The sequence below is a fragment of the Sebastes umbrosus genome, chromosome 16 (genome assembly GCF_015220745.1).
Source record: "Sebastes umbrosus isolate fSebUmb1 chromosome 16, fSebUmb1.pri, whole genome shotgun sequence".
NCBI classification, from domain to species: Eukaryota; Metazoa; Chordata; class Actinopteri; order Perciformes; family Sebastidae; genus Sebastes; species Sebastes umbrosus.
Genome location: NC_051284.1, coordinates 17157333 through 17178340, shown reverse-complemented (window position 1 = coordinate 17178340; position 21008 = coordinate 17157333). Strand labels below are relative to the sequence as shown.

General features: G+C 42.0%; 1 protein-coding gene across 4 annotated transcripts in view; it reads right to left on the bottom strand.

Moving 5' to 3' along the window:
* Nucleotides 1–3379: 3379 nt before the first annotated feature.
* fermt2 (fermitin family member 2) overlaps nt 3380–21008 on the bottom strand; it is a 47446-nt gene continuing 29817 nt past the window's right edge. The window contains exons 5-17 of one of the 4 annotated variants that reach the window (XM_037796641.1): nt 20909–20941; nt 18980–19205; nt 18728–18830; nt 17488–17595; nt 14381–14515; nt 13732–13781; nt 12642–12766; nt 12401–12507; nt 12087–12305; nt 8874–8894; nt 7101–7225; nt 6815–6956; nt 3380–5838 (exon numbers count right to left, since the gene is read on the bottom strand). In XM_037796641.1, the coding sequence (XP_037652569.1) occupies nt 5665–5838; nt 6815–6956; nt 7101–7225; nt 8874–8894; nt 12087–12305; nt 12401–12507; nt 12642–12766; nt 13732–13781; nt 14381–14515; nt 17488–17595; nt 18728–18830; nt 18980–19205; nt 20909–20941 (1568 nt within the window). In that variant the 3' untranslated portion in view covers nt 3380–5664. The remainder of the gene's footprint in view (nt 5839–6814; nt 6957–7100; nt 7226–8873; nt 8895–12086; nt 12306–12400; nt 12508–12641; nt 12767–13731; nt 13782–14380; nt 14516–17487; nt 17596–18727; nt 18831–18979; nt 19206–20908; nt 20942–21008) is intronic. The other 3 variants (XM_037796642.1, XM_037796643.1, XM_037796645.1) reach the window with 3 other exon arrangements.

The following is a 21008-nucleotide window of genomic DNA, read 5'->3' as shown; positions in this document are numbered from 1 at the left end:
ATGTCTCTACAAAATCTCATGGCAATTAGAATAGTTGTCAAGACATGTCAATAGACACTAAAAATGTCAAAAAGGTGGTGGTCCTAGATGAAAAGTCACCAAAGTCAGTAGGAATCATCCTCTTTGGGACCACGAATGGCCATGCATGGTTTAAAAACCTGCAAGATCTCCTCACTTTCTATCAGCAAGCATTTTAACCTCCAGACACCATGAAATATACTCTGACAGTTATTGACACTTTGATGTCAGCAGTTCGAAAAAGAGAATAAAAAAACAATTGATCTAGACGAGGTCAACACACTGGTCTGAGGAGAAAGGAGAGTTTCCTTCGAGGAAATTTGACCTGAAACCAGCTTATCTGCTGTCATGGCTGACATTATCTATAGCGCTCTGCAGGCGATGGGGGTGAATGTCAGAAACACTTTCCTAGAGAGAAATCCCCATGACATTAACAGTTACTTTAACCAGCTGTGAACTTCAGGAATGAGGAAAGCAGAGCAGCACTTAACTTGAAACAGAACTATATGCGCTTGGTTCAACCAGGAAGCTGCTGTGATGAATGGCGACGTTGCTTGGTGTATTGTGTTACTTCTTTTGTGTTTGTACTTCCTGTATTTGAATTGTTTGTGAGCGGCGCAATCTATAAAAGTCATCATCAAGTGCCTTCGTCATCCGCCCAGGGGTTCTGAGGAATTCCAAAGCGCTATGCGGAGCCACCGTTGAGACGTCTTTACTTCCCGTGCACACCGTGGCGTGAACACAATGGGCCAGATCCCACGTGGGTACGGACTATATAGGGAACATCAGAGGCCGCAAAAGAATAGGGGTACGCTTCCATGTCGAAATCCCATCTACAAATGTCTTGATTCGCTGTGCACTTCAAAAGCTTTCTTGGAAGTTACTGCTGTCAGTTTAAGTGTTGGATTGAGACCCACGCTCAACACGAACAGGATGTTCTCGCAGAATTTGATTTCCCGCTGCGATGCTGCACACCTCATCTGATCTCATAATTGACTGGAGGTTTGGAAACGAGCTCAGGGGGGTTGTTGAAATGCAGCGTCAGCTATATTAATGATTCGATACTTTAGGGTTGATTGCAAGAATCTACTTTAAAATTTAATTATAAGATGAAATGTGCACAGTAGCGGGGCAGATGGACATTTTCAGATTCAAAGAATGTGCCATCAAGGCCGAAGAGTCTGCAGGTTTTTTATTGCACCAACCAGAGAGGGGAAGATGAATTTATTATTGTAGTTTTTGATCGCAATGAAATAAGGAGTTCTTTTCTTCACAATTACTGTGCTCCTGTCCAGGCTGTTTATCTGTCCTCATCTAGCAATTGTCCAACCTTTTAAACTGTCATTTGGTGCTCACAATCTGTGCTCACATCTTTCTAAAAACATCCTTATTTGGCCCACGCCATCCTGTGCTGCCATTCTAACAGTACTTCTGTGGACATCAGGTGGTCTGAGCATCTCCCCAGCTATCACGGCCACTAACACCTCCGTCTCCCAGCTGCTCGGCAGGTGACAGACGGACGTGCGCCGTGTCCAAAGCATGCAAATAGACAGACTGTCTGCGGGCGTTCTCTGATCTAATCTCCTACTCAATCTGGCACTTGGTTTTTCTTCTGGGATGCCGGGTAAACATGTCAGATCTGGGCAAAGAAACCTTTGGAGAAGTTTGGAATGTCCACTGAGAGACGGGGAGTATAGGTGGTTGAGCACTGTCCTCTAGTGGAGAAACGTAACCGGTGCATATATAGTATGTATGCAGGAGGTGTGTGTTGATGGTACAGTAGTTGAGGAACACAAGAAAATAACATTAATTTATTGTTTTATTAGTATTAGTATGAGATTCAGTGCAGTGAACTCTACAGTATTGAGAGCTTTTAGCCAGTAAATCTGATGATGCATCTCAGAAGCTCAGAGGAGCACTAATATATGGAGACCCTAAAGGAGACATGAGCCAAAATGTTTTTCCACAAGTTAATCATGCTCTCCATACTAAAGAGGCCTTCAAGACTAAAACAGAGATTCACATTTGACTTACTTTTCCTAAATATACCATGATCTGGAGGAGTGAGAACCTTAAAGGATAAATCTGGCAATATCTTGTTCTTACTGTCAACAAATCTCATGAAAAGACCAAATCCAACAATAAATTGACCCAACAACTATAATCTCTGCAGCCAAAGACTGATCAAGCTAATGCTATGTTTGTTCCATAGACCGCCATTGATGCCCACAAACTGTTAAAAACACGAGTCGATGAGCCAAGCATGTTCCTGCATTACCATGAACATGGACATCAACACAAATGTGTATTGAGGTTGAAAATAGACCCCAACAAATGCATGTTGTACTCCGGTTTGAGTAACGTTTGCTTGCCACAGACAGGGTTGGGATGTCACAACACTAGCACTAATGCATTGTTGGTTTTGGTCTTTTCATTGTTGACAATACATAAAATATAGAATCACACCAGTCTTATTTTATGAATAATTCATATTATATTCAATGCAAAACAATAACAGTACAGAGCAACTGAGAAACTGTACAATTAACCCAAATAGTGAATGTAATAACTGCAGGAAGTTTGAGTAAAACTAGTGATTTGGATGAATTTTGAGCAATTATTTCCTGTGAATATTCTGTCAGCGATTAGCTTTCCTGTTATTTTTGGGAATTTTTAATACAATTATCTATTTTTTTTAATTTTTTAACAATCATACATACTTAATAGGTTTCTTTTTTTTTTTTTTACAAATTCAGTGTTTTTTTCTCCCTGACACTTGGTCATTGTTGTATTAGCTCTTAGGTTGTTTTAACTGCTTACTCTGATGCAGGATGAGGCTGAGAGGAAAGGCTTGTGTTCAGGTCTTCACCGTGCCCTTATCCTGTGAGATTTTTTTAAGTTTATATTTTAAATAATCATTTTTACTTTAAAACTTAAAAAATAACATTTTCATTTAGTTTTCTTCACAGAAATGAATGAAATGCTGACAAATAGGCCAAATGTATATTAGAAAGTTGTTTACACCCCTTAAAATCAAGAAGGCCTTGCGACCCCCTGTGAAGCTTTGGCGACCCCTAGTGGGGGTTTGGACTCCAAGGTTGGGAACCGGTGCTCTATATGATATTCAGAGCATTTGTATAGCAGCAAACAACTACTTGCGATGTAAAGATATAGTGGATTAAGTTCTACCTGAGCAGAGAATGAAGTCACTCTTGCAGCTTGTCCTTGCTTTGTTGACATAGACGGGCCGGCCGTGCATGCTTTTAGTCGCCATGATGAGAGCGCGGTGGAGGCAATAGAAATGCTCCCAATCTCGTATTTACTGTACATTCTGCGTCAGGGAAAATGACAGAAGACACGGTTTTTAAATAAAAATTACTTTATTTTTTAAAATAAATGCATTTTTTACAGTCAGAAAACAGAACAGCAGGACATGCACCGCTGCTCCTGACACTGGAGGCAAACAAAAAACAACATCAGAGAAAATAAAAACTGACTAGGCTTGGTTTTCTCTTACCTCTGTTCACTTATGCCGTTTTGTCTCAAACTCCAGGGTCTAAACAATGTGGGTCTCCTTCATATGGACATTATTAAATGGCACACTTCAGTTGTGACAAAAACCAGACAAATAAGTGAAGTATTTTTAAAAAGGCGCTGAGCAAATCAGATTTGCAGCAAAAATTAAGTATCACTGTCAGCCTAAAGAAGGAGCTAAAAACACAACTCAGGGGCCACAAATGGACAGAAGAGAAAGCGGAAAATCAATAAAATGAAGGAGAAATGCAAGAAGAAAGAGCACATTGAAAAGGCATACGTATTTAGAAAAAAAATTATAATATGTACTCGACAAATATCTTAATCAAACCTGGAGTTTGAGACTAGTGTTATCTTCATATATATATTCATATTTATCTTCATCTGAAAACTCAGTAAGGACACAACATAAGCAGGCACAATTCTGAATAATACACATGTTGACAGATGGCGGCTTCCCCCCTTCGTTTCTGAAAGGAAAAACTTCCAAACCCCCCCCACCCCCCAAAAAAGCAGAAAAAAACTGTACAATTCTATAAAACGTTTGTGTTTTTACATTAGTTACAAAAAAATAATACTTCATTTACTGATCCTTCATACTGAGGACAGAAGAAAAGAAAACTTTGCATATTCATTCTTCAAACTTTGTGACCTTTTGCTGGTGTGTAATGATAAAAATGATAATAATAATACTATATGGTGTGAGAGACATAATGGCAATACAATTAAAAGGTGTTACAACGGAGTAAGGATACCTCCTGTTACGTAGTGCACATGCACGTAGCAATGAGACGTCAGGGGGTTTCAAATCTTTGGAGGCAACATGCTGTTGAGATTTAGCAACTTATAGCTGTGGTCAGAACAGCACGTTTGGCAAAATATTAATGCACTTTTATAGGCATATTATTTTTGAACGCCAGGTCAGAAGATGAAAACATCTTTTTCTTCAAAACGCCTAAAGTTGGGAAAAGATAATGAACATCTTGAAAAGTCATGTAGCTTCATGTTAAGTCTTCAAAATATGTTTTAAAAACAAAGGGGATGAGATATTTTTCAGATTCTTAATCAATAGTAATCTAGCTTAAACTTATTTTCAGGAAACATTAGATATACTGAATGACTTTTTAAGATGACATTTCTTTTTAAATCAAAGATTTTCAAACCCACATGACACTCAACCAAGTGCTCTGAACTGTAGTGTTATCAGACATGCTCTCTATTAGCATTCTATTAAATACAAAACTCAGGCTCTCAATGTCACACCCGTCAGCTAATACAATGATAATTCGTTAGAGAGACTCGACCCAGAGGAGACAACTGCACGAGCTCCGAAACAAAGACATCAAAAGCAAAAGGAAATTTAACAACAGCTTATTCATTAACAGGACTGTATAGTGTACAAGTGCTTACATGTGACTTCAAAGAGATTAAACCCTTCGTAGAGTGGACAGGATGGACATGTAGTGCTGCGATCTGCTGTTCACAGATGGCCTTGTGATTGGACTGTCCGTCTTTTTTAGGATAAATAATTCGATATATAACTGTAGGTATCTGTGGCGCTACGATTACAATACGCTTTTAATGACAGTTCGATGTCAGCTCCTTTAGTCCAGCTCTAGAAGAGAGAATAAAAAGGCAGTGAGAGAAAAGAGTGGAAAAAAAAAAAAGATTCTTTGGGATTAAATCTGGTGTTTGATTGGTTTTTAAAGGGTTTGTCATGGACGTAAGTTGATGGCCATCAGTCCAGGAGAGGAGGAGGAGGAGGCAGGTGGTCGTGAGGAGAACAGTTTCCCGGTTCAGGTTTGTGTAAGGCTTCTGCTCAACCGCAGGAGTTTTAGCTTCAAAAGTTCATCTGGACTGCTTTCACCACAATATTAGTGTTGTAACAAATGACATTGTCAGCGTTAAAGCAACAAAACTATAACAATAAAAACGGTGTCAGTCATGGCAATTTTAGAGCGGTTCTGGACTCATTCAGCACAGCTCCAAACCTCCAAACAATTAAACAGACTGAGAAATAGTAGAATAAAATAAACCCCATACACCCCCCCAGCCACTCCCCTCCTGGCCCCTGACCTACAATCGTTGGCCCCCTGGTGGCTTCGGGGCTGCTCAGACCCAGCCGCTGGTCAGCTTATAGAACATCTCCTCGTCTAGAGACTCGTTCTGGTCCTTGGCACGCGTGGACAGGAAGATGTAGCCGCCGATGAACTCGTGGACCACTTTGCAGTCCACCTCGGCACAGATGAAGGACAGGCTGGGCTCGTCCGCAAATTCCACCGTCACCTGGACACACGGCAAAGGAAGTACATCGGTCAGGCTTCAATGACAAGTGGCGAAATGGACTTGTGTTTCATTAATATGTCTTGTTATTTTCACCAGCAGTCCAAAACCCCACATATTTACATCTGACAAGCTGGAACTAGTATATATATATATTTTTTTTTGCAATTGTTTTGAATACTAGTAGTTTCTTAAGAGTACTCCAGGAGTACTCAGATTTAGCATAGTACTCCTATAACATTGTCGGACTCACAATGGACAGAGTATCAGAATCGATGCAGCAGAACCAGAGATAGCGTATTTTTTATTTCACGTATTCTTTTTCCTTGTCAAAACCTGCCGCCTATATTATCCACAGTGCAGTTGGGTCACAGTCAGTTCGGTTGGATTAAGCTGCTTTCCATTTCCATTGAAAATCGGAAGTCGGAGCTGAGAATGACCCGAGTTGATCGCATTCCAGTACATCAAGTCAGAAATCTTAACAGGGTTTGCTCCAGCTACAATTAATATGATAGTGTACGGTCTAAACTTGCTCTATATATAAAGCGTCTCGAGATCATTTCTGTTATGATTTGACGCTATATAAAAATAAATTGAATTTAAATTAATTGAATTAGCCATTGTTAACAGCATTAGCATTACGCAGTATTTTGCGTATACAAACACTGTAGCAACATGTCCACAGATAGAGGTTGAACAGTACTGTGTGTACAATTGATTTACGACTGACATCACATGAGGCAATTTTATCCGATTTTGCACAGCTCAAACTGTTTTATACAACCTTTTTTTCACACCTGTAAAGGAAACTCTGATGTGTAAAATCAGTGGAGTTCCCCTTAAATCAACCAATTGTTTCAGCTCTAAAAAACAACATTAACTTCCAACACTCTTGAGGGACAATATGCTGCGAATAACTTTGTAATATTGAAGGAACACCTATAACATTGAGATGGGTCATATTCAACGGGTTCCCTACCATCTTGATCTCCCAGTTGACGTTCCACTGTTTCATGTTGCTGAAGCGCCAGGTCTTGATAGCATCCCCAGTGTGGGCATCCATCCGGATCAAACGGTTGTAAGTGATGCCGATCAGCTCTTCCCGCTTCCCACCCTGAAACCTGCAGAGAAGAAGAAGAAGAGAATCCACAGTGAAATGAAAGTGTGCAGATTAATTGACAACATGAGTCACTGTCACGCACATAGGCCTACAACTGAGAGAGTGGGCGACGGAGATAGAAGGGTAAAAAAACACATCAGCTTACTTGGCGAGGAAATGAGTCATTCCGAACTCAGGCAGGGACTGCCACGCCTGGATGAAGCGCATCTTGGCCTCGATGAGACTCATCTGGGCCACATTCTGGTGGGCTTCAAGGATCCGGGCTGAAATCTGACAAATACACAATCACAGACATTACACACATGACAGTTTCGGTATGCCGCCATCCCGCCATCTGAGTCTCGACAAACACCCAACAAACTCCCCGCTGTAAACAAATGCATCCCATCACCACACTCCAACCACCTGATGCACCCAAATCCACAAAACACACTCAGTGCGTAAACAAGCTGTGGCTAATTCCATGAAGCCATCAGCACACACAGCGTCAGCCAATAAGCAGAAGGCTGTCACAGTCAAACTCTACTTCACACCGCTACAAAATAAACAGACAAACAAATATTAACCTAGGAGTCCCCTGGAGAGCCAGACTAAGGTTAATGTGCGAGTGTGCATGCATGTGTGTATTCCCCTACTCTCCCTACATCAACTATTTCAACTGGAGGAGCGGTGTAACAGAGACATCCAGAGGAAGTAATAAGTAATCCATCACAGTGAAATTCATTTTGCCAACCTCCCACATTTTACAGAAGAAAAAAACAAAGCAAATACGGGTGTCGGGGAATTAATTGATGAGGTTGATAATTTCGTTGGTGTTCAGAAGCAACACTCTGTAGTATGATTCAACAAATAACTACAAAATAAATGAGCTTTACTGTGATGGATCACTAACCTTCAGCAAGTTTCTAGTCTCTGCTTTTCATATTTTACAAATGGAAAAATAAAACACATAACTCACAAACACATTAAAGCTTCCCTTAATCGAAAAACTTATGATTTGCTTTGTTAAATGTTCTGCATTAATATTATGTATATGAAAATGATGTTAAATGAGCTAAACATGCAAAAACACCTGCATGGTTCATTTATTTTACTGAATATTGTGGTTTTTGTAGCATCACTTGTTGTCCCTACTGGTAAAGAAAACTACTAACACAACAGAGTGCTGCAGGGGTGATGTATTTTTGTAAGCCAACCAGGAAGTTAGCATCGTCATGGGTTACCTCGACAAAAAGCCAATGAGATTTTTCCATTGGATTTTGGATTATTTGAGAAAATAAGCTCGATGGCAAACACAAGTTTATGATACTATGATTTTTGAAGTGTGAATGCAATTGCCAGAAGTACAAAGCTAACGTTAGACTATAAACTACACCACGGTCGCTTGAGCGCGAGTATACCTACGAGGTTGTAATGATGATGTTTTTTAAGACATATAAAAGCTTAAAATTCATGAGTGGGATATTTACGTATTTTTTATTGTAGAACAAAACGTAAAAATCTCTTCAGCTTGTGTTAACCACAGATCTTATTTCAGGCAAAAGCCCATTAAAAAAAAACATTGACTTCAAGACGAGGGAATCAGAAGTGCTACATTTCCAGGTTTTAGGACTCATTCATGCAGCACTCTGTACAGATGCTCTATTATTGTATCAATAGAATTATGTGTCATTTGCTTGTCTTATGGCATCCTGAAGACATTAGAGCTAGTAACAAACAAACAAACAAACAAACCAACAAGTAGGATTGTATCTATTCTACTGTGACTACCAGCCACTATGACATGTTAAACAGCTGCACTACTGTTGGTTAGGTGAGGCAACGCGGACACAAAAAGTGTTCAGAGTTCATACAAACATGCACATACATGTATCTAAGGTTTAAAAAAGGCACCCAGTGGACACATAACTCAACTTACCAAGTCCCTGATAGAGCCTGGCTGAAGGTGGGAGGTGGGAGGTGGGAGAAGGGCACAGAAGGAATGAAGGAGATTGCATACAAGAAGAGAGGGAAAGAAAGACAGATTGGACAAAGAGAACAAGCAGGTAAGATCAATGTCGAGGGAGGAAAGATCCAAAACAATAAAGTAGGAGGCCGTAATTGTAATAACAGAAACAAAGTGGGGGAGAGGGGCTGTGGAGGTCATGCAGTATTCAGCCACAAGAGGGAGAGAGAGAGTACAGCAGCAGTCAGAGACACTGTCTCGTTTATTCTAAGAGAAAAGAGGGAGGTTACACAACATTTGTGTTGTTTCACGCACTGGAACTGTACATTTCATAATGGTTTATTAATAACATACTTTCACAATGGGCCATAAAAAGAAGCACACAGTTTCTCTGTAATTCCCCTTTCAACCACAGGATGGCGGTATCTACCAAGCAGCACACTTTGGAAGCTGCAGGAGGAGTGCCATGTCTCCACACTCCAGGAGTTTATTATTGTGTCTTTAATGCTTGTTTTCTCTTGTGTAAATTTATCGATTTGGCCAGAGACCACACCGGTCCGAGTAATCTAAAAATTCCTGTGTGTGTATCTGCTGGGAGCCGCGGCACGGAAGTCTCCCCGGTCCAGTGTCGCAACAGGAAGTCAAGTTTAAGGGGGGCAGGGAGGGGAGGGGTCGCAGCTGACTGAGAGCGGATGGGCTTTTTCTCACAGACAGTTTTCCCGCGCAGCATTCCCAGGCACGGCTCATTTCCTGATGCCCCACGCCCACTACATGTGTGAGTGCACGGGTGCATACACATACTGTACATGTGTCACCACTCTTTCATGTTGAGTGCCTGGGGATACCCCCTATCAGACTGGGATTAATGAGGGAGACTGGAGCCGAACCAGAAAGAACCACGGCCCCAGTTGGACACACACCCTGCTGGGCTAATACCACTAAAAACTCTAATAAGTCCTGCCCCCTGTTCAAGCAAGCCTCTATTCCAGGCAATGTCTGGATTTGTATTTCTAAGAAAACCCAAACATGATACTGGAGTTTTCTGTCCATATTCTAAAACAACGGAAATCATCTGTCTGTACAAAATGGGTCAGTGGACAGTAACATTTCAACAGCTCATGAGTTTAAAAAAGATAAAACAACCATTAGTACGTTAATTACAGCTCCCATGAGGTTTTGATGGCATGCACATGGTTCATGGGAGCTGTAGTTCTTAAATGCTAGCAAAACATTATCGTTTCATCTTGATTTAAATGAATAGCTGCTAAAATATCACTGCTCAGCACAGTCTGTCACTGTAGAATCTGTAAAGGAAACCTCACTATCATGTTAAACTAATGTATAGTGCAGCATATAGTGATCTAAACGCTAGTGGAACAGAAACTAACCAAGCCAGGACTTCTCTCTCTTTCCGGCCATCATACTGACATGACATGGGTTAAACCCACATAACCCTTCCTCCGGTTTGGCGAACAGGCTTTACTATTAGAGATGGTAAATTAATTTCATGTTAGACTGTTAGATTCCACCGAGATGCACTACAGGAGCGCCACAGGAAGTCATTCCTCTGAGTCAATAGACCTGGACTTATTTCACCCGTCAGCAGCTACTACCTCGTCATTTCTTATTATTCTCATGTGCAATACGGATTAAACTGTACCATAAATAGTACAATGATTCAACTGTGCAATACTCATTCTGTCATTAATACTACATTTATACTGTACATTTCAAGAAATACTTGTATCTAATTCTTATTTATACCATTATTGCATTAATATTTAACAAACTTAATAGATGCCACTTCTCAGCATTTTGTATTTACACTGCACATATTACACTGTGGTTATATATTGTATGAGTTTGATGCACATATTTGTACATATTTCTAATTATTTATATTTCTATACAGATGTGTGCAAACTCCTTTATTTCTATTTTCTCACATTTCTTTATGCTTTTATATAAAAGCAACTGTGACGTCCAAATTTCCCCCCAGGGCTCTAAGTATTTCCGATTCTGATTATTGACGTCCCCAGCTATATTTAAGGGATTCCCTGACTACTAAAACCAGGAAAAAATGAAACAAATGGAGAAATAGAGAACTGAAACTCTATTTGGTACTTCTGCAATTTTGGATTAACTCTTATTTTTAGCAGCGCTGTATGTGAACTACAGCTGACGTTCAGATATTAACCTCTGACAGCAGTTCCACATGAATGGGTCAAAAGAGCCACGTCATATTCGCGTTTCCTCGGTTTCAGGAGTATCAAAGAAACAAAGAACAAGTCTGGTTTAGATTGTGGCCCACTAGAAGTTCCCTGCAGCATACTCAACCACCCATTTACAGGACATGAATCCATCTTTCTGAGTCATCACTTACGGTACTACCAACACCTTCCCAACATCCCTCCAGCCCCCCTAGCACCATTCCTCTTTTCTACTACAACTTTAACCAAAAGCAGACTGAGTGAGTAAGCGCTCTCCCTCCCTCCCCCATCGCCAGCTAACACAGCTATGGCAGCCGTGTACTCAGCTGTTCCAATGTACACACACGCACCAGCCTGTTGCTTACATGCAAATCTGCCGGGCACATTGTAGAATTTTCCTACAAGAACGTTAATTGATTCTCAGTGTTTAAATTCCACACCTGGTTATCAAGATGTTTGCCGGCGGCGTGCTACCGTCGCTCAGAAGAGGTGACCGCGTTTTATCACCGGATTAACCGAGCACCTACGTACAAGCCCAGCGGCTGAGATCTCTACACTTTTGTCTACGAGCACAAAGGCCGCGAGAGCAGAGACGGTATCCATTACGGTCTGATATGAGCAGCTCTACTGTAAGCATGTTGAGTGGTTTGGACGTCTGCTGTCCTGGTTTCCCCTCGGACAGAGAGGTGGGGGGTGGGGAGAGGAGAGGAAGGGAGGGAAGAGGAGGAGGAGAGTAAAGGAGGGGGAGTAGAGGGAGGCTACATTCCAGTGCAAGACAAGCCTGATGCCAGGAGGCGCCCATCTGGGAAGCATCAGACGCTGCTCCATCTAACCCCGCAACCGACTCATCAAACAAGTAAACAACCTCACACAAAATACACATCAGAGTTGCCTTCTGTATGTCTGTCTCTTTCGTAACTACACACTTCCACGTATTCAGAAGTTGTGTGTTTGAAACGCAGCTTGCGTGGCTTACCTGCTTGTTCCTGTACTTCTTCAGATAGCGAGGCGACACCAGGCACTCTGGGTTGATATCGGTGGTGATCGGCTCAATGATCTGAGGGTCACGGTTCATGTGTTGCATCTTGAGGAAGGACAGGATGTTCTGGACCTCCAGGTTGTAAGAGCTGTCGGCCATGGTCTTCCCTTTGGAGGCCAAGCGACACGCGGCCATCCAGTGGGCGTACTGTTTCTCCTGGAGAAGAAAGACAAATACTGATAATTAAAAAAAAACATTTAAAAAGGACAAGAAATGATCAGAAACGGTGCACTAACTAACTTTAGCCTTACCGTGTCACACCGAAGCCAGATCTCATTCATGCCATCCGCCACGGGGATTAGCAGCTTGATGTTGAATTTCTGACCTGAGATGTTAACATCTGGAGTTACCTCACAACCTGCACACGGAAGCCAAAATGCAGAGCAGAAGAAGAGGTCAAAGCTCACACCCATTTCTTTAGACAGAAAATAAATGAAGCATTGCATTCTTGCACGGGCATGAAATGACAGATTTTTGTGTGTTGTTTTGCACCTCTAAGATTCATTTGTAGAGCAGGTGTCCCGTGTGCCTCCTCTTTACTCTTGTAACAGGAAATTGTGATATCCTTGAATGTGCACCAGTACTGCTTATAGCCCTTCAGTGTCAGTTTCTTGGGTCTGGAAAATATTTGACAGAGAGAGAGAGACACACGTCAGACTACAGATGGAAAAAAACACAGATTTTCTTCATAAGATTATAGATCATAAGCAGGGCTGCAGAACTCCAGTCTGGTTTCAAGACCACTTTTTTTTTTAAAGTCTTGCACTTGTCTTGGTCACGTGCCTTGCTGGACTCGACTATTGAGAACTGGTCAAGTTGTTCCTGGCTGCTGATTCAGGATCAGTTGTACAGAACTTTGGCTGATTCTAAAACATGATGAGTGAAAATATGGACCTTTAGAAATGGTCCTCAAACCTAAATCCTCCATCCTAACTCCTTAATCACTATATTAGCATTGGACACTATCGCCTTCAACAGGACTCGATTTGCTCTGGACTTGGTCTTGATTCTGACTCGATGGGCCTGGCCTTGGACCAGACTTAGACTCAATTCAGTTGGTCTTGACTACAGCTCTGATCATAAGTGAAAACAGAGGCGAAAAAGAGAAAAAGAGGGAGAGCTTCTCAAGTGCAAAGTCAGCAAGGTGAATAGGAAAGGATCCAGCATTGGACGTGAACATTAATGGAAGACCATTAAAGAGGAAATGCCTCTTGATATCACCCCACCCACCTATGGTTTTTACATTTTATGAGACAACCACCCCCAGGGGCCACCTGCCAGTCAGCAAAGGCTTAAAGCCAAAAATTAATATAGTTAATATGCTTGGTCCAACTGTAATCACTTTGAAAAGCTAAACTGAAAGCTCAGCCTGTAAATGTCCTTTGGCAAAAAAAAAAAAAAATGCGGCCAATTACACTGATGAAAACCAGACAACAGCTCTGTCTCTCATTTAGCCAGAAAATGTTATTTCCCGGTTCTCTGAGAGACTCAACATCTTTCGGACAAATGCTTTGCACGCATTCATACACGGTGTTCTTTTGATAACAGTGGAAAGATCAGGTAGCTCTGGATGTGGACTTACTTGAAGACTTTGACATAGTCCGCTAGCTCAGGAATAGATGTGATGTCACCCTAGGAAGAAGTGAAAAAAACATTATCAGTATAAACCTGGGAGATTTTAATATAAAACAATGGTTAAACAAACAAAACAATGACCTCAGGCTCAACTTTATGTGCAGTTTCAATGTCACTGCTCAGTGGAGTATGCTAAGGACAACACGTCTTATCTAATATCTCAAAGCTCAGTTTCCTCTGATAAGCTGTATAAACTTAACAAGTTCTTGAGGCGGGGGCTGCTGTAATAATGGACACATATATTTGACGTATCCATGTAACACGCAGCCTTTGTTGGGTTTGTTTAAGTGTCAAATATCTCACGCACCCAGGCTTTTGTCAGATGCAGGCCTCATGAATTACTGTGTGAAATTTAGCACTTCCAGTGAAATTCATTGTGATTTCCCCTCCCCTGGGTTCAGTGTTCAGTGTCTAAGCTCCTGCTTAATACGGCTGATGAATACAGTAGAGAAATAAAAGGACCAAACAAGACTGCCAAGCTGCTGCAATTGGGAAAATAAAGTCAAATAATGAGTTTGGAGCACAGCACACGTAATATCCACAACCAAAAGGTATTTCCTGTGGTTGAATGTGAAGATGTGGCGGTGTTGTCATACCAGTGTGTTGGACGTCTTCCCTCCCTCCAAAGTAATTTCCAGGTCTGACAGGGCTGCATCCACCTCATCCACCTCCTTCTCGCTGTTATTCATGTGGTTGTCTGAAGACATGATTGACAGCTTGTTGATGTGGTACTGAGGAAAAGAAAGAGATAACCCCAGTTAGGTCCATTTTTAAAGTATTTTGTACTAAAGTAAGCCGTGTTAAACCACGGTTTCTACACATTTTCTATTTTGAGATTACATTAGGGGTGGGGGAAAAAAAAACGATACAGCATAGTATCGCGATATTATGTGTGGCAATATTGTATTGATACAGGGATGTCAAGAATCGATCTTTTATTATATTAGCTATTAACCTCCAAACAATCCAACTGCTGTTATTCTGTCTTTCAGAGGCTGTAGCGGGCTCAGTCTTAAAACTATAAGGAAGATATATGAAACGAGAAAACCTAAGGAATCATTTGGTATCATGTCATGTTAGCTTGTTGGGAAGTAACGCTCCAAAGTTGCGCAAAATTTTGGTGAGGAAATACTGGCATGGTCATTTTCAAAGGGGTCCCTTGACCTCTGACCTCAAGATACCAGAATGAAAACTCTGAGATGAACAGAGTGAAAACTGTATCTTATTAGATGAAACAGATGTTGAAAAACTGCATCATTTGCAGTTGAAAAAAGGCAATAAATCACAATACATCTGAATATATTTGATCTCAATACTATGCATATCGAAAAAATTGAAAAATCGCAATAAGATGGTGTCGGGATTGTATTGTATCGTGGGGCCCCACCCCAAGATTACATATTTCCAGACATTTAATCTGTAATTTTCCACTTCGTTCAAACAAGAAATTATCAAACTAATTGTCTACATGTTTATAGACTTCTCAGTCATGCATATGAACTAGTTAGATACAGAGAAATTGAGAATGTTTTTCTTAATATCCCACTTTTAGACATACATTTTCAGTGTGCACTCCAGGGGTTTTGGAGGCTAGTTGGAACAAAGGTGCTGTGGACAAGGTTTCAAAGTCCTGTGCTCACAGAACTGTTAAAACCTACAAATCTTGCCAGTTACAGAATCATGTTATCCACTAGAAAAAAAGTCCCAGAGATTGATTTAAGAAAGTAAAGGAGGAGGTAATGGCTAAGAATATCTCGAAAAGTCTCCAACTCCTTCGTCAACAGTTTTGCTGATTTCTATAAAGTTTCCTGCTATGTTTGCTACCGGCGCACAAACCCTCCAACTTTATCTTATAAAAGCGAATTGGCCACATAAATACTTAAAGATGTGTTGGCATTTACGTTAGCCAGTATGCACCATTGGCTTCATCAGTGATGAAACAATAACTTTTATCTTTGAAGGAGATGAAGATGAGGAGACTAGTTTCAAGGTGAGGAAAAGATGGTTAGTGATGATGATTCGTTGACAGAAATAAGGTTTGAACACTGTGTTCTCAGCATGTCATTGAACTGTAACAGGCTAAGAAATTGTTTTTACTGGGAACATATGTGAGACTGGAACTATAACGATGAGAGAAACACCAATTCATCGGGATGGGCCCATTACCGTAAACCTGACCGTGTTTACCTCTTAGTGTGAGTCACAGACACTAAATACAACCTGTTGACAAATGGTATTTATAATGTCAACCCATCACCAACCCCCCACCAATATATGAATGAACAGCTGTCGAGAGAGTGAGAGATTCAGAGGCAGAGTTTGAGAGAGAGAGATATGTGAGGCTTTAGCCCAGCTAAGGTTACAGAATGCGGGACAAAGGGCTCGCCGTGACGCTCCACTCCTCCGCCTCGTCCACTCTGACTGTCTTATTAAAAAGCTTTAACATAGGGGGTGCATGTTTCCTGTTTGTGTGCATGAGCGTTTGTCTGCTGAGGTTCAACTTGTGCCCAAAGTTGATGACTATGAGGTCGGTTACTGTTCTTGAGTGCCGATTACCTCATGTCTATGTACTGCCAAAGTAAAACCTCCAGGTGATTGCATGCTAACACAAGCCAGCAACATACTGGATGTGGACAATCACTGCTCTTTATTTAGATCCTGTGTATCCACTCTTACCAGTGAAACCTTAGCCAAAAGCCCTGAGCTCATGCCACCCAGCTGAAACATAGTAGTAGCTACCAAAAGTGCTAAAAGACAGGTAGCGACAAACCGCCAGTCTAAACACCCGGATTAGCATCTCTCTCAGGGGGAGTAACAAGACACCAGTTAGGTGTAATTATAACGGGTCTGATGAAACACACCTAACACCTCAGAGTGTAAAGTGAGCAGGTCTACGAGATGGTGTCTTGCTGGGGGTGGGTGGTCTGGGGCCGAGGCACCGGGTCTTGTGGCCCAAGATGCTCTATAATTACCCTGGGGGTGAGGACAGAGTGGCGTCCTCGGGTCTTGGCTCCCACAGTTTACGAGGGTCAGAAATAGCAGGGCCACCACCCCTAGACCTGAGGAGGGCTAAAGGGACTCACATCTGTATATCACTTCCACTGCTCCCCAGTTCTCCTCCTCTTGATCTTCCATTAAACTTGTGTGTCTGATGGCCAGACCAGCTCCGGATGAGTGGTTGAACATCGTGTTTTTATTTCTTTGTCATGATGACTCAGCAGGCCTGGTTTCCAGACATTCAGAGGGACACTCGATTTAACCAAGTGCGGTAAAAGCATTAATGTCTTTCAAGTTAATTGTAATTAATTATTCATAAGAGGTATTTTTGTTCAAAAGGCTATTGACTCCCATTTTTTCTTTGAACTATGAGTCAGAAATAAAGGGAATTGATTGATATTGAGGTATATTGAGAAGCCCAGTGGGAATACGTGCGATAATGTCCCCATTAACTCATTCTGCATCGATGTGCGATAGCTAAGTTTTAGTGTGCGTGCAGCAGAACTGGCAGCCAGATGTCTCAGCTTTGGGCTGGAAGCCCATCCAATTCATTAGCTTGCGGCTGAGAAAGCAATGTGCCCATTTCCCCATGAAAAGAGGACTGCGGGTCTTCAAATCTCAGACCCCGACAAACGAATGCTGAAACGGGAAAATTAACATCAGGCACACACACACACACAGACGCAAACACACACAGGCTCTTTACCTGCAGGGCAGCAAACATCATCATTTCCTCCTCCGTGCACTCAATTTCCTCCAGCAGGATGGCCCACTTAGACTGCTCATAGAGCTGGTTCACCCGGATGGCATCATACTGTGGAGAGGTTTGTCCCAGAGGTTAACACACAAACAAACAAACAGTGAGTAAACACAGACTCTCACGCTCTCTGATACACACAGAACACAGCTAGATTTGTGTGAAGCACTAGTTAGAAGTTGAATGTGGTTAAAGGCATCATGACTGTTGTCCACTGACTTTCAAAAAGAATAACACCAATTTAGCATGGCACGAATATTGTCGGTGGTCTCGATGGAAAGTAAAAAAAGGATGAAAATCAATGTAGAAGAATCAGAGATTTTAAGGCTGCCCTCTCTTAGTCGATTAGTCGACTAACGGGTTGTTTAGGTCTTAGTCAACTAAGATTTAGTTGATTAGTCATTTTTTATGATTTTTTCATGCTGAATGACTTATTTCCAAGAAACTTATGAGCACATGTCTGGTAAACACGAGATTTAAAGTGGTGCTTTGTGGAGAATCAGATCTGTTGATTAAATTATCTAAATCGATTAGTCGACTTAGATTTTCTTTGGTCGAGGACAGCCCTAAGAGATCATCTTTTTTATTCCACATATTCTTCTTCCTTGTCAGAACCAGGTGCCTGCCTACATTACCCACAATGCACCTCGATCGTCGACAGTGTTTTGTGTGTTATGCTAGTAGCGGCTAATGTATCCTCAGCCTGGAGCAGAGATGAGGAGCGGGCTACGGAGTAGTAGTAGTAGTACTGGTAAGCGTCTTTCTAAATCCACAACGCCAGATTGTTTTCATTTTCAAACTGAAAATGAAAACAATCTGATAACTTTTTTTCACAGATTTTGCACCGCTCCCTCTGGAGCCACAATAGGCTTTTTTTTTCCTTTCCAACGTTTTCACATGTGCGGTAGTAAACAGACTGATGGGTAGTTCTCCTTTAACTTATCAGTATGTTCTTTATTGTAAACTTTACAGGATAAAATCCCTGCAATTATATATATAAATAAAAAATACTCACACTAACCACCTTGCCAGTTTTAATATCTATGCTGGTTGTGCTCACTCATGACACTTGTTGAGGATCCCTATTACACAACTCTGATGCTTTTCCGGCACACCACGGCCTTAACAAATGTCCTCAGGGACTTCGTTAGCAAAGTGAAGGTGTACTGCAGGTGTCTTTGGGACGTACCTTAGGGTTGAGGTCAAAGAAACTGTGGTATTTAAACCTCAGCAGCAGCACCTCATTCTCCTTTACATCCTGCTCCATCAGAGATCTGGATGAGTCCAACCACCTGTAATAGACAGTGAATATAATGTCTTCTGAAACAAACAAACTTTCTGATCAGCAAGACAGCCCTAAATTTACTGCAATCCCACCACAGCATTTCTGACTAGGAGCAGTTTAAACAAACCACCTAACCACTAAGCAAAGACATCTCACCCCTGGTTGATCTTGGCTTTGTCCAACAGGGACTGGGGCTTGTAGAGTTTGACCAGGATGTCTGGTGAGGAGATTGGCTGGCTGACAGCGAGGATGCTGGGGTTGCCCTCAGACAGGGGACTGTCCCCAAACCAGGCAGTGGTGGGCGACAGCGGGCTGCCGTCTCTGGAGTCATAGGTGGGGGTCATAGTCTTACTGTACAGGCCTGGACTGGAGTAGATGCTCCCTGAAAACACACAGTCATCAGTTAGTCCCTTATAGCGCACTGAGGAAAAAGAAAATGATCACACTCATTAAAGGAACAATATAACATCATTTGTATATAATTGTTGTCTCACACTGACACTAATGAATACTCCCATTTCAAAGCAAAAAAAGTGCACATTTACAAATACTGTACATCCACAAAAACAGCAAAAACAGAGTGAACTTTTCAAAAAGCACACACACACACACTCGCAGCCTAGCCAGGCCAGCTAGCGGTCAACAACACCATGTGACTACCAGCCCACACTTTGCAGATGAGTGGCTTCAACTACGGTCCTCCTGCTGATGGCGGGATTGATGTGGATCAGCATGCAGATGACGCAGAACACGATGATCAGGGTCACCCACTTATTCACAGTCAAAAAACCTGCAGGAATGCACTGCACACAGCAAACTACTGCACAACTCGCCACAGAGAGGAGATGGGGAACGCAAAGATATGGGAGGATATATGGATGATAAGAAATTGGAAAAATATCTTCAACGAATAAGGGCTCTGAATTATTTAAATGTCAATATATCTGTATGTTTGACTTTTGTTTTTCCCTTTAGTTTTTAAATTAGTCTGAATTTTGGTTGCAAACATCAGCAAGCCATCAAAGTGAAGCTGTTTGCACTTCCTGTTGGCCGGCCTTGTGGTAGTATTTTTGGCCCCGTACTCCCACGTTCCCTCTCTCCCTCTGTGGGGCCTAGGTCAAGAAGCAACACTGGCTAAACCGCTAAATCCCTTCTGAAATCAGGAAGTGGGCTCGGTTTGCGTTTGCGAGTGTGCACGTGTATGTTTGTGTTTGCGAGCTGAGGTCATGAGAACAGGGTGCAGGCTATGGCCACACATCCCTTGTGGGGAGGGGGGGAGGGTGTTATTCAGTTATTCCTTCAAGGTTTTTCCCCCCAATGCTGAGTGCATCAGGTCAGGGAGAGTACTTCCATCTCCCAAAGGGTCTCTTGAGGAATTCCAAATATCCAGAGAGACCATGCATAAGGTGAAAGCTGGCAGCCCATTAAAAACACAACTAGGCCTCCTCCATCCTGTTTACTGACTCTCCAATGCAGGCGAGAAGGAGAACGAAGAATGTTAAGATGACTTGACTCCATAATGCTCCCACACTGGGGATTCAGAGAGGGCTTAGATGGATGGAGCTGGACATGGACCACCATGGGCTGTTAAGACTAGAAGTAAACCATGAGAGGGTTGTCAATAAATGAAAGTGTCTCTTGCGGATTTGATTTTTACACAAAGCTTCTGTGTGGGCTATTGGTTGTGGCGTGTATGTAGGATTATGGACCATTAATCCTTCTGAACTTCTTTAAAAAGCAGAAACATCTAATAGTTTACCATCTCAGTAATCACCATTTTCAAGGGCTAAAAAGTGATCAGCTATCCTGCAAAACAGTCAGCAGGCACAGTGAGCATGTCTGGAGTAAGCTGGAAGAAAAAGTGAGCTAATTGCTAATGAGAGGCAAAGCCTTTATCATGTGACCACTCGAATCAGCTGACTTCCTTTGGAGGAGCAGTCAGGTGACTCGGCTGTTAGTCCCGGAAGGTTACAGATGTCATGTGGCCTCAACACTTCAGCTGTGGGGAGGTGGAGTGACGGGTAGGGAGGAAGGGGTGAGGAAGCAGTGCTGAAGAGTAAAGGACAGAGGAAGAGGAAAGCTTACCTTTGACAGGTCCGATGTATATTACCTCAGAGGCTAGGATGAAAGGAGAAAGAGTAAGAGAAAGAAAGACAGGAAAAGAGGTGGAGGGAGGAAGCGGGAT